General features: G+C 34.7%; 5 protein-coding genes and 5 pseudogenes across 10 annotated transcripts, besides 2 other annotated features; 8 read left to right on the top strand and 2 right to left on the bottom strand.

The window, feature by feature from the left end:
• Positions 1 to 13,671: part of a mobile genetic element that runs on past both edges of the window.
• Positions 11 to 458, top strand: TVAGG3_0920710 (annotated as a pseudogene). Its single transcript has one exon. A coding segment is annotated over exon 1 (448 nt).
• Positions 1,721 to 2,149, top strand: TVAGG3_0920700 (uncharacterized protein; the record flags this gene model as incomplete). The annotated part of the gene is made up of 1 exon (XM_051252234.1): positions 1,721 to 2,149. One exon carries the CDS (start codon positions 1,721 to 1,723, stop codon positions 2,147 to 2,149), a length of 429 nt encoding a protein of 142 aa, XP_051077808.1.
• Positions 2,231 to 13,671: part of a mobile genetic element that runs on past the window's edge.
• Positions 3,778 to 4,420, bottom strand: TVAGG3_0920690 (annotated as a pseudogene). The gene has a single exon. A coding segment is annotated over exon 1 (643 nt).
• Positions 4,545 to 4,996, top strand: TVAGG3_0920680 (uncharacterized protein; the record flags this gene model as incomplete). Its single annotated transcript, XM_051252233.1, has 1 exon — positions 4,545 to 4,996. A coding segment is annotated over one exon (452 nt), but the record flags the coding sequence as incomplete, so codon positions are not given.
• Positions 5,395 to 5,796, bottom strand: TVAGG3_0920670 (uncharacterized protein; the record flags this gene model as incomplete). Its single annotated transcript, XM_051252232.1, has 1 exon — positions 5,395 to 5,796. One exon carries the CDS (start codon positions 5,794 to 5,796, stop codon positions 5,395 to 5,397), a length of 402 nt encoding a protein of 133 aa, XP_051077806.1.
• Positions 5,822 to 6,436, top strand: TVAGG3_0920660 (uncharacterized protein; the record flags this gene model as incomplete). The annotated part of the gene is made up of 1 exon (XM_051252231.1): positions 5,822 to 6,436. One exon carries the CDS (start codon positions 5,822 to 5,824, stop codon positions 6,434 to 6,436), a length of 615 nt encoding a protein of 204 aa, XP_051077805.1.
• TVAGG3_0920650 lies at positions 7,856 to 8,945 on the top strand (annotated as a pseudogene). Its single transcript has one exon. A coding segment is annotated over exon 1 (1,090 nt).
• TVAGG3_0920640 (ATP binding) lies at positions 10,236 to 10,553 on the top strand (the record flags this gene model as incomplete). Its single annotated transcript, XM_051252230.1, has 1 exon — positions 10,236 to 10,553. The coding sequence occupies one exon, from the start codon at positions 10,236 to 10,238 to the stop codon at positions 10,551 to 10,553; it is 318 nt and encodes a 105-aa protein (XP_051077804.1).
• Positions 11,106 to 11,655, top strand: TVAGG3_0920630 (annotated as a pseudogene). The gene has a single exon. A coding segment is annotated over exon 1 (550 nt).
• On the top strand, positions 11,922 to 12,436 carry TVAGG3_0920620 (annotated as a pseudogene). Its single transcript has one exon. A coding segment is annotated over exon 1 (515 nt).

Below are 13,671 nucleotides of genomic sequence, written 5' to 3'. Positions count from 1 at the left end.
TGAAGAGTTTGAGAAACGTTATGGAAGATTCTCATTGGTAAAAACCTTGGTCAATTTCATAGCGACTTTGCAGAAATCACAAAAGATAAACAAAGTTTAGCATACAAGTCAATATTTTGTGGAAAAAGACTTACATAGACTTACTCACGAATGATTTAAATGAAGTTGCATTTCACTGCAGAATGAAAGGCGTGAAGCAAGATGTTATTGCTTTAACCGCTAATGAAATGTTTCCTGACTCTGTTCAGTGTTTCTATGATGAAGATAAATGTTTAATGGTTCCGCAAGGAAAATTTGACAAAGACTCTGAGTTCAGTGTTATGAAGTTATATAAAGCACTTTATGACGGTCAAGAGATTGCATTCGACTTATGTAAGTCTGCTACACCTGCATTTGAAGAGAAGTTTAACTTTTCTATTCAGACTAAGACTTCATTCATAAGAAAGCTTAAGTTCTGAGGTCATGAATGAGAAAAATAATGAGGTCATTTATTTTGTCAGCAGTGAGACCATTCATGATAAAAATAAGCCGCTAGCGGCAAGGGCGAAGCCCATGTGGTCATTTACAATACTGCGATGGTAGAGTTTAAGACTTGTGCTTCAATGTGTAGAGCCAGTCCTTATGGTCTGGAGGTAAACATGGCAGTTATGGTCATGAGTGGAGAACATGTCTATCCAAAACTCACGATTGAAGCCAGTTAATTTATAGTATTTAGGGTTAGGAAGTGGTGAAGTTCTTGTATGACCAATGAACTCATTTTCAACTCCCTTACTTAAGTTTGAATATAATATAGCTTGCTTTCTATCCCAAATGCCAGGTGTTACAATCTTTGAAAATTCATTTTTCCTCGGAAGCATTGCATCATAATTGAAAAACATTCTTGAAATCATCACTTGGTTCAGAGATTTGAAATCTTATACGTAATGGATTTTCTTTCTCTTTAGCGACTTCATTGAATGGTGAGAATACAACAAACTGACAGTCATGTGTTCCATCTTCATTTTCATTAAATTCATAATGAAAGTCTATAAGTTGTGGCTGACTACCTTCTTCTTTCAGTTGTGCAAGAAACTCACGTAAAGGCTGTAAAGTTTGTACTTCAATGTTGAACTTTTTCTCGAACATCTCATTAAATGAAATCATACATTGCAACAATGTTGTATCGTTTTAAAGTATTTGGATATGTGAATGTTTTGGTCGCTTAAAGACTGTTCGTCGTTTTCTATCTCGACTTGAAGTATAAAGTCAACCTTTCTGAAAGCATGTGTTATATACATAGATGTTATGCCAATGTACTTCTCTTCATTTATGTCACAATCCAGTCTGTTGGAAACTTAAACGTTACTCTGTTCCCCTTTTTTTGACGTCAGGGTTTTCACTACTGAACGCAACAGATAAAGGTATTTGTCTATACATTTAGTTCCGATAAAAATAACCCATTTACTCTTTCTTTGCTTCAGCTTCTTCTCTACTTTTTCGCCAGTAGTTTGGGTTCTTTTGTCTTCCAGCAGCTAATGCAGCAAGTTGTTTTTCACTAAGTTTTCTCTTTGGTCTCTCTGGCTTTTTCTTGTTTTTGTTCCTTCAGTTCGGATAAAATTTGCTCACGAATTTCTTTCTTCAATGCTTCAACATCTATGACCCCTTGGGTCTTGTCCGTAGGGCTTGTCTGAGTCATTTGACTGCAGATAAAAAACAAAATTAAAACTTTAACCGATGTAAAATGAGCTTGTCAAAATCAGAGCGAGAGTCTATTATATTAAATGACGCAAGAGGAATACAACATCCTTTCTATTACGTAAGTCAGAGTAAAGATGGTAAAATATACGTAAGAAAAAGAAAGGTTCCATTAGCGAATGCAGAAAGCGACAACATTAAGGTGCATGGCACCGAGGGTGAAGCCCATGTTAAACCTTCTATTCAAAATGAAAAGTCAATAGAACCAGAAGAAAAGAAGCCAGATGTACTTTCAATGACGAACCAAGAGCTTATTGCAAAGTTCGTGAATTTCATTGAAAAACAAACCGAGTCAAAGAATCCTGACCCGCCAGTGAAAGAAGTTGAGACAAAAGAGAATGTACAGTTCATTGAAAATGTCAAGAAACAACTTCCACCACGAATGCCAAGAAGAAGAGTGAGAATAATGAAGTAAATAGATATTTTTATCTGAAGTAAATACATGCAGAACGAACAGTTAAACGAATTTACTCCAGCAGAGCATATTCATCAGATTAGTTAGTATACATATCATGGGTACGGCGGCACTGCGCGCCTCCTTACCCCTGATATGTGAATTTGACACTTTACAAAACCCTTAACGTATATTTTACAACACTAATGACTTCACTAACGAATTCACTAATGTTTTCACAAACGACTTCACTAATGTAAAAATAAACGTTCTCACTTACAAAAGTATTGCAACTCTTCCCATTGCTGTGCTTCATATAACAGCTCATAATCTTCTGACTCACTTTCTTCTTCATATAGGTCAAAATCACTGTCATAGTTTATACCTGTAAGTTTTGACAAAGCTAATGAAACACGCTTACCTTTGTATCGTATGCTTGTATACAACTTTCCATTATGCTTGTAGTCATAAACGCTCAAACTAACTTTTACCCTTTCTCCTCGTATCTGATAGAATGTATTTTCACGAGGAACGAAGAACAAATTCTTGAACTCATGACCGTTTGTAGTTTGTTATCTCAATAGTTTTCGTCATTTATATAAAAATAAAATAAAAAATAAACTTAAAAATTAATGATATCACCACTCCACACGTATGAAAACATCCATTTAAATTTAGGGTAGAAGGTTAGATCTAACCTCATTTCTACCTCTCATTTCTACCTGTTGAATTCATTGCTTTATAATCTCTTCCTTGGTTTCTTTTTAGTTGCTTTCTTTACGTCCGTCTCCAACTTGACTGTCTTTCTTCTTCGGCCGTAATGATACCAATTACTTCCACCAGTCAATGGGTCAAATGGTCTTTCGTAAGGGTTTCCATACATTCCATAAGGTCCGTATGGATAAACCGCTGGTGGAAGTTGTGGAGAAGAAACATTTTCTTTAGTTCCATCGACTCTATTTAAATGCATTGTTTCACCTTTCATCTGGTCATTAAAGTCTTTTGCGTGTTTTGCAAACTCATCGTCCTTCCTAAAGCATTTTCTGACTCAGTCGCAACCAAATTGGATGCTTTATTTATGATCCCTATTTTATTTAATCTTAACTTCTTTGCAACCCAGCCTCCAATCTTTCCTTTATTTGCATCTATATGTCTTCGAAACCCTTCCTCACTCATTTTATTTACTGCGTCATAAGCTCCAATGCTTTTGCTCCAAATGCTAATGCTTTGTTCCCATTGCGCCTAAAGCTGCCCAAGCTACCATTTACACCATATTAAATCATCTCTCTTCAATATTATCTCATAAAAGTTCTCGTTACTGGAGAAAGTCAATGAACATAAGCTTCTCACGGGCTTCGCCTCAACCACTTTGCGGTCTATCTAACTTCTTTCTTATCTCATCTATACGCTTCAAAATGTCTGAACAATTGCTAACATCTTTCTACAACAATTATTTCATCATGATGACCTTCAAGAACAAGCTCATTTAATATGCTATTAAAATCATCTCAATAATGAGTCCATCCTTCCATCTTTAGGTAGCACAACATCTTTCATTGAAGAAGGTTCGACAAGTCTTATGTTAAACTTACTGACAAAGTTTGTTATACTATAATGCTTCGGCGGCGAATACATGTAGTTTGAAAGACATAATATAGATTCTTCAGCAAATTCACTTATACTGGATTTTATAACAATGTTCTCACGAGACCAAATACCACCAATTGACAATCTTGTAAGCAATCCTGCTGAACCTTCTACTGTAAACGTCGATGGTAACATTCCACGAAGGTCATCTATTGACATCGTTGAGTCACTGTATTTAAATATTTTCTTAAAGCAATCGTCATTATCTAACCATGCAATAGCTTTGAAGTTTTCATTCGAATATACATCTGCTTCATTAAATGTAAAACCTGACTTCTTTGCAGAGACGACTTTAAAATCTATTGAGTTTGTTTCAAAATTATATGCTATGGTAACTTCTGAAGGTAATGGATGTCCTTCCGCAGTCAGTTGTTCTCTCACTACCCTTTGAAGCTTTGTGTTAAAAACTTTCATGTCATCTCCTGTATCTAAGTTCACATACACAGCAACAGGGAAACTATCTTGCTTCTTTGTTTCATCATTATATCTCAAAACATTAAAGTTCTTCAATAATATTGTTCTTCCTGCTGGAATACTTCTAACTTGTCTTATTTCAATAGCTTTCTCACCTCCTACATACTCTACTCAGTGTCTTGGATATTCATAAGTATACTGACTTTCTTGAATTTTGGTTGGTTTCATCATAACATGTTCATAGTATATCTTTATACTCTTATCAGTTAGACTCGGTGCTATGTTCTGAATATTTCTGACTTGCATTTTTAATGGAGATAAAATGAAGCATTTAATACATGACGTAGATGAAGACATGAATGAAACTACAGACAAACTTAACTCTTCTCTTATTCTTCCTTTCAGCAAAGATTATGAGTTCTGTTCAAATGGTGTGTATTTCTATTGTGGAAAGATGGGGTCAGGAAAGACATTCAACCTCATTCGTCATATACTCATAACAGAACGTTTAGGAAACGACTCTTACTATGACCAAATCATTATATCAGCAACTTCAGACTCTATGGATTCAACAGCGAAAACATTTATGTCAAAAGTTCAAGCCTCTGTCGTTAAAGTTCCAGACAGTGAACTCATTGAATTTCTTCAACGTTACATTCGACGTAAGAGAAAATATTATGCCATCGTTGAATTTATACAGTCAGGAATGCAAAAGACTTCTGAGGAGATGGAAAGAATTATTGACAAACACCACTTACGTCAATACTCAGGAGTTTACGATATGAAACGACTTACAAACTACATTCTGTCAAAACTTTCAAAATACCCCTTCAAAAAATATCCTTCAAATACTTTGTTAGTTTGCGACGACTTCGCCGGAAAAGGTTTAGTTTCAAAGCCTGACTCACCATTAGCTAACATCATAACTAAAGTCAGACATTACCATTTAACTGTAGCAATACTTATGCAAACATGGAGGTTTTTAGCTTTAAACATAAAACGTCTCATAACTGACTTCGTTATCTTTCAAGGTTTCTCACGCTATGATATTGAACTCATTTGGAAACAGTCAGGTATAACATTACCTTTTGAAGAAATTTGGGAAGCATATAAGTCTCTCATCTCTCCTCGTTCATACCTTGAGATTCATATCATGACTAATACCATTAAAGTCAAAAATATTCCATGGAACGACCAACATTGTTTTAAAGTTTAACCTTCAATTGACTGATGGTAAACAAATTCCATGCATCTCTGTCGCCATTTCTGTTAATATTTTTGCTGTCATTCATATCATCCACTTCCCCATCCGTTAGCTTTTGAGGATATGCGTTAGAATAGCTGTTCTTAAATGAAGGCTTTTCACCTTTGAGAGCATAAACTCTATAACTTTCTGCATACTTTATGTTTGAACCTCCTGAGCCATCATTGACATAAATTTTTATAGGCTTCCACCCTTTGTTCATGTTCCTGCTTCTTCCCTTAGCTCTTTTGTTCAGTAGTTCTACATCTTTATACACAGCTCCTGTCTCAGTGAATTCAACAATATTTTCATTCGTTAGCTTTACATTCAAACCCTTGTCGAGTATATTGTTCATTTCATACATATCAAAGGTTTTTATTCTATATGAAATGAGAAGCAAATCCATCTTAGCTGGTGCCGTTAATGTTCCAATTGAACCAACATCAAATGTTGACTCACGAACGACAAACAATATTGTCATAAAGAACTATAGTTCAGAGTGTTTGAAAGAACCAGAACCAGAGCTGAAATCCGTGAATTTAAACACAGCTTCAAACGCTAACGCTACATCAGATGTTAAGTTAGAGTATCCACCACTGGACCAAATTCTTTCAAGAGAAGCCAACGACAACCCTTACACAAATGTTCAAACAAATCCTTCAGATAACGTAGACCATTACCTTCTTCAGTTATACCAAACAATTTTACTCAAAGACGATAAGAAGCTTTTGACAAATCTTATAAGCAAGAACCAAATAATTCTAACAAAGGAGGACCTTGAAAATGTTATATCACGAATAACAGGAAAGCAATGTGTCATTGACTATCGCGACCCTGAAATCGAATGCTGTGGTCAAACGCCACTATTCATGAAAATATGTAACATCCGCATCATTGAAACACCAGGAACTACAGGAGTTGAGTTTAAGTATAAATATTCGAATGAATATACAAAACTATCTACTGACTATAAGCTTTGTTTGAAATATGTTTTAGTAAATTAAAGCAGTCAGGAGGGCTCTTTGAGCCCATCTTGGCGCTTTGCGCCGTCAGTCAAAAAATTTCAAGTTAACAACTTATAGTATCTGTCCAAAACTTCTTCAACAGTATCGAACTCATCTTCATAATGCAAACCTAATCTTATTGACTTGGTGCAGTTTTCACTAACACAATATTTTTCTGTTCTCTTGACTGACATAACTAACTCATTTGTTTCATCAAACAGCAACAACCAAAGTTCATGACCTAATACATAACATTCATACTTTATATTTTTAGCTCTGAGTTCTCTTGTAAGCTGTTGCATTTAATATTTTCTAAAAAGTCAACTTCAACAGTCATTCGCACTGGTGCCTTCAGTTCTACAGGCTCGCCTTGAAAGTCAACAAGTCTGAATTGCATGTCTTTCAAATTATGAGGACTAATGCGAACCCATTTACCTAAATGAGTTGCTATGACAGGAACGTTTGGAATGAACATTGAATTTACTTCATAACAGAAAGATTTATACTCTACTGAACCTTTACTATTAACTCCTGAAATGCCTGTGACATTAGCTATTTTAGACTCAATGTATAAACAATTGCCATAACATACGTATGGAACAGATTTCATCTCAATCGTTTTGTCAACACTTTTCAAAGGAAATGTCATATGGTATGCACCCAAAAGAAGTTGTACTCTATGACTCATTCGTGTTATCTTAAACTCTTTCTTGCTACTGAACTTCAATGTTCCCTCAGAAGAGAGTTCGACATCTATGTTGTCAATAGTTTCTTCATTTATGAGAGTATCTATGACTCCAGCAATTTTATCTATTCTATACTCTGCTCTGTTAGGAAATGTTATAAAACTTCTTTTGTCATCTATTTCAATCTCTATGAAATCTGTTTCATCTGTTATGACAAAAGTTGCGATAGTATTGAAGTCAACAACTCTGAAAGCAAGCGCTTCATTCTGAAGACCTAAGTTTGTTTGTAGCTTTACTGTCCCGTATTCGTTTGGGTCTGTACTTTGCAAATAGAACAACATTTTATTCTCATTAAAATATGACTATTGCTGCATATGCGTATGAAACAAATGAAGCAAGAAGAGCACATGAACTAGTAAACGAAAACTCAACTTTAACCATTGAAGGCAATGATTTAGTCATTGACGATGGAAAAACTAAAAAAGTCATTGATTTCGATACTTTTAACACTTATGACCCATTCATTACAATAAGTAAAGTTCCTATCATAAATGATGGAACGGTGCAATATATAAATTCTACAGTAGATGCCTCATTAGTGAAAGTACTGAATGTTCTCATTGAATTGTTAAAGAGCTTTCGATTTGACGACAACATTAAATGCCTAAAGAATTTAGTCATGAATGAGAAACAAATTCTTGGCGTTGCTGGTAGCAGTAATGATGTACACCTTATGACATTAGAATATTATAACGAACATAAAGATGAACTGAAAGGAGAGAAGGGTGACACCGGACCACAAGGACCACAAGGAATACAAGGAATACAAGGAATACAAGGACCTCAAGGCGAGAACGGTTTGGATGGAAAGGATGGAAAGGATGGAAAAACTGCTAAATCATGGATATGGACCTTATAAATACTGGTTTAACAGCTGCTTCATATGGAGTTCTTCAATACCAAATCGGAAAGATATGGGCAGTACTTGGTGAAGAAGCTTTAGATGACGTTAAAAATGCTTTGAACTTCATTTCAAATGGTTCGGATACTATTAAAACTTTATCTGGTTGGATGCAAGAAACAAGGAGTCAAATAGATACTGTAAGACGTATAGCAAACAATGCACGTACGGGATTGATACTTTACGAAAAGCACAAAATACACTAAAGGAAGCAAATGATATTCTTGGCTCAGTATCAGACATGCATGAAGATTGGCTTAAAGGTATTGACAAATCTTTAAAAAATCACAGTCAGTCTATTGCTGACTACAAGAAAAGTATAGATTTTTTACATAGTGCTATGGACGTACATGATGGAAGCATAAGGAACTTACTTAATGCTAACAATAACTTACCAGGAACTATTAAAGCATTTATAAAGTCCTTTGTAAAACCTGGTGCTCTAACATTTAGGTCTTTGAGAGCAAGAGCATTGAAGTCAAGAGATGCAGAAACTCCAACAGAACCTACAGAAGGAACTGAAACAACAGAAACTCCAAAAGAACCACCAAAACCAACAGCTAATGAAATATTGTTCGAATATTTTCCAAGGTACTCTGTTCTCATTGCATACATTCAAGAAATACTTAAGAAAGCAGACTTGACTTTAGGAGATGATGAAAGTTCTGTATATCTTTCGTTCCAGTTTCAAATAGCAGAACTTTTGAGACAGATATGCTTAATGTATGACAACATCTCTGATTTCACAAGATATGATGACGACCATGACCCCGAACACGGTGAAGAAGAAGTTTTACAAACATCCATTAAGACAGGAAAGGTTTTAACACAAAGTCTCATTATTGACACCAAAGATGGCGAAGTGGACGTTCTTCAAGAGCTGAAGAAAAATACTTCTTCGGGAGGTGGTGGTAGGCATGAACTTGAAATAAATGAGATAGAAGAGAAATTAGCCGAAAAAGCAGATAAAGAACATAAACACAATATCTCCGATATAAATGAACTTCAAGCTACATTAAATAGTAAAGCGGACAAAAATGAACTTGACGCAATGAACAAAGTTTTGAAATCTCATAAACACAATATCTCCGATATAAATGAACTTCAAGCTACATTAAATAGTAAAGCGGACAAGAACCATGTTCATTATATAATTCAGACGAACAGATTATAACGGACTACCATGGATATTTAACACGAAGTGATGAAGCGAAGACAAAAAATGTTAATGAAAGAAGATATAAATACATTCGTGCTAAAGGTTATGACATAAGCTGTACTGTACAGTATGATGTAGCTAAAGCACCAGAAGCATTTGGTTATACCGGTGAAATTTATGCCTCTACTTTCAATGTTAACGGTGTATTAGTTGAACCAAGATTTATGTTAAGAGTTAAGGCAAAAATAACTTTTGAAGATGCTATTAAAAGTAAAGCTGACAAAATGAACTTGAAGCAATGAACAAAGTTTTGAAATCTCATAAACACAATATCTCCGATATAAATGAACTTCAAACTCTTTAGACAACAAAGCAGACAAAAACCATACACATAAATCCTTCACTACTGTTAGAGCAGACGACATAATATTGAACTTTGACCTTGGTTCAAGTGCACCTTTAGAGAATCCGAGTACAAGCGTAAAAGATACTCTTAACAATTTAGATAAGAGTTGCAGGAACATTGAAGGTCATGCCAGAAACTTTGAAGCACATGAACTACCAGCAATGTTAGATAAGAAAGCAGACAAAACTTATGTGGATGCAGAACTAACAAAGAAATTTTCGAAACCAGATACAATGACATTTACAACAGAAATTATAAATGGTGAACCAGCAACTCCATTTGAATTTGTTAGAGGTCTTCAACCAGATACTTTTGAATTTTTCTTGGATAATTCTATTGAACTAACATTACATTATAAAAGTGGAACAAATGCAACATTTCATCCGGGAGATACATTCCAAATGGTATTTAATGACATAAGTTCTTTAGAATATGTTTATAGAGTTATGAGCATATATGATTTAATATATCCTATAGGAGCTGTTTATACGTCTATGAATCCAATAAATCCAAACACTTTATTTGGTGGTAGATGGTATGAAATAGTTGACAGTTTTCCATTCTACACTAATACGCAGTCAATGAAGATGGGAGGTTCAAAGAAAATAGGTATTGAAAACCTTCCTTCACATATGCATAGGTTCAGTGGAAGAACATCTGTGGAAGGAAACCATTCACATTCAATAACAAAAAGAGGTTATATAAATCTTGCAGCGGGTTCGAATAGACAGGGAATGAACAGATATGATATCTCAGATGACCCCAAAGATGTTAGCACAGGTATTTTCTGTGGAACTGCAGGAAATCATACACATGTTGTAGCTGGTATTACAGACCCAGCAGGTAATGGAAAAGATTATATGCCTCCTTATATAACAATGCACGCTTGGATACGAGTTGGTTAAAATCTTTAACTTTACATAAATGAGCTTGAAAGAAGTATTCGAACAACATCCATGGAGGTCATTTAAGAAGTTCAATGAAGCTGCAAAGAGTTGGGGATTTACTAACAGAGCTGAAGTAAAAGGTTCTTTGACAAAAATGTTGTACATCAAACAAAAATAAACCCTTACGACTACTTTTTACCAATTTACTCCAACACTCCTGACGCATACCAATTTGACACTCTCATTCAAAGCAGAAAAGGAGGACATAAACCATTCCTCATCTTCATTAATGTTAACACTCGTAAAGCATATGCATATCCAATGAAAAATAAAGGAACTCGTGAAGTGTTAAGAGTTTTACAAAAGTTTGTAGCAGAACATAGCCCAAGTACTTTAACATCAGACCAAGACAGTGCATACCTCAGCAATGAAATCACAGATTTTCTCATTAAGCATAACATAACTCACTACACTACTGAAGACCATAACCATAACATACTCGGCATCATAAACCGCTTCATAAGAACGCTCAGAGATTTAAATCAAGAGCGAGACTTTACCGAAGAAACAATGAAACATTTTCTCGAAGTATATAATTCCTCAACACATTCTACAACAGGACATACACCAAATTCAATGACACAACAACAAGAAGAAAAGTATATACAAAAGAAACGAAGCCAAACACAAAATATCAGAAATTCAACACAATTTACCCTCATTCCTGGTACAAAAGTTCGTGTAGTTCTTGACGACAAACCGTTGACAAAGAAACGTTTAAGGTTAAGTAGAAACTATTATATCGTAGACTCTACGCAAGGTAATGGATATCTTATAAAAGCTGCTGACGACTCTATTGCGTTTTATCCTCGACATAAATTAGTCGAAAGTAGTAATGGCAAACTTGCTGAAACCATTGACGAAGCAAAGCGAGGAGTGGTTATTGAAATACTTGGCTACAACATAAACGATGACACTTATAAAGTAAGATATGAAGGAGGCGTTGAAGATGTTATACCATCTAAAACTTGAGAGAGTCAAAGCCAACACATCTGGGACCATTAGAGCGGGAGTACTGGAAAGACAAAAAATGCCAGAAAGAATAAGAAAATTCTTCTAAACTTTTTCATTAGATGTAAATCAGACATGAATGAGAACAGTCATGTATTATTAATGGTACCATTTATTTTTGTCATAAATTTACACCAAAAATATATTTTAGGTGAAGAGGTGAGATCTCACCCGTTTTTTCACCTCTTTTTTCACCCTCGCCGCTTAGCGGCTCAGATTGCTTTAGCTTTCTCGTGAATTTTCATGAATTTCCTTAAGATAGAAAAATAAAGTTAGTTTTATTTTTATTTATTTTTTTTATTTTGTATAAAAGATATGATTTCAACAATCGGCACAACAACAATTCAAGCCACGAACGGCGGGACTCTGTCCACAACTACAGCACCAAACTCGCTAGTCATGAATCCTACGTCAATGTTGGTAGAGATGAAAAGCTTTATTCCTTCTTCATATACTTTTGAAACAGAAATCCAGAAGATAAAGCAAGAACTTTTAACAAGTAATTTAGACTGTAGTGCGAAAGATGAAACAAATGAACAGTATCTTTATGAAATGGAGGACCTCATCGACCATTTACCCAAATTGCCTGAAATCACAACAAAAAACTCACTATTCCTGAATTCGATGAAATAGAAGTCAAAGCAACTGACTCAGTAGAAATAAAGAAGTTCATACGAAAGGTAAATTATGAGTTTCTAGGATTTCATTGCAACCATAAGGTTATGGACAAAGATTGCGACATGGTATATAAGAACATCTCTGACATATATAAATCTGAAGAATTTAAGACCTACGACAACTTTGTTTCGTTAGTTGCTGAATGTGTATGACAGATAAGAGATAAAGATAGAAGAGGCAAAGTATGGAACAAACAAATAAGACCCGCTATGTTTGAGATGAAGAGAGCAATTGACGCTTTAGTTGTTTTAGCTGGTTTTATTTCAATGTATAACGCAAAAATGAACCCGCAATGTTCTAAATGTAAAGCAGCAATAAGAAAATATAACTACTCAGTCAAAGAGATAGAAAGAATGCGAAACGACTATGCAGACTTAAAGAAAGAAGCAGAAAAGCCAGCAGAAGATAAAATGGATATGTTGACATTTCTTAATAAAAACTATCCAACAGCAGAAGATTTCCTTTTATCTGATGTCAAGAAGAAGTATAAAGAAACTTTCGGTATCGTTAAAACTTTTGACATACTGACAGAAGAAATAGAAGCTACGAAATTGTTTAGGATTTCAAATATACATCGTACAATTCATGTAAAACGCTTGTGAAAAAAGAGGTGAAAAAACAGGTGAGATCTCACCTCTTCACCTCAACATTATTTTTATTGAATTCAGCACAAAAATAATGAATTTCATTAGTTATTTTGTATGTAAAGACAGTAATGTCAAACATTGAGTTTTGAAACAGTTAGAAAGATAGACAATGACACCAAAGTGGTTAGAATAGGTGATTTAAACGTAAGATACTCAAAGAAATACAACAAATATTCTTTGTCAGACATTATATCTCCATCTGGAAAGAAAACAAACGACTGGGTTAGAAATGCTTCAACTCAGAAAATTTTGACAAGAAATCCTGAGCTTATGATATCAGTAGCATTTCATGGAACAAGAGCATATCTTATAGACAAAAGTCTTATACCAATAGTTTTGTTATGGATTGACCCAGTTGTTGGATATAACTTCATAACTTATGGTTCATTCGATACGGAACGTTGCAGTGAAGGCTTACTTTACATCGTTCAGAAACCGAAGGACTTCAACAAAAAAGATATAAGATAGGAAGGACATATAATATAACTCAAAGATATGACTCTACAGTCAATAGAGTCAAGGTTGTGTTCGTTAATGATATGAGAGCCGCAGAAACAGAACTACTCGAAAAGTTTGAGAAAATGTATGGTGCTCCCATAAAAGGTAAAGAAACGTTTGAAGTAGATGAGATAGATAAAGCTATAAAATTATTTGACGAAGTTGCTGAAAAAATACATGTAAAAATAACGCTAATTTTTAAAAAATTTGACGAAGTGCAAATCTTCACTTCGTGTCATAAT

The sequence above is a fragment of the Trichomonas vaginalis genome, chromosome I, assembly GCF_026262505.1.
Source record: "Trichomonas vaginalis G3 chromosome I, whole genome shotgun sequence".
NCBI lineage: Eukaryota > Parabasalia > Trichomonadida > Trichomonadidae > Trichomonas > Trichomonas vaginalis.
The sequence above is the reverse complement of the archived record's forward strand: the minus strand, read 5'-3'. Positions and strand labels throughout refer to the sequence as shown.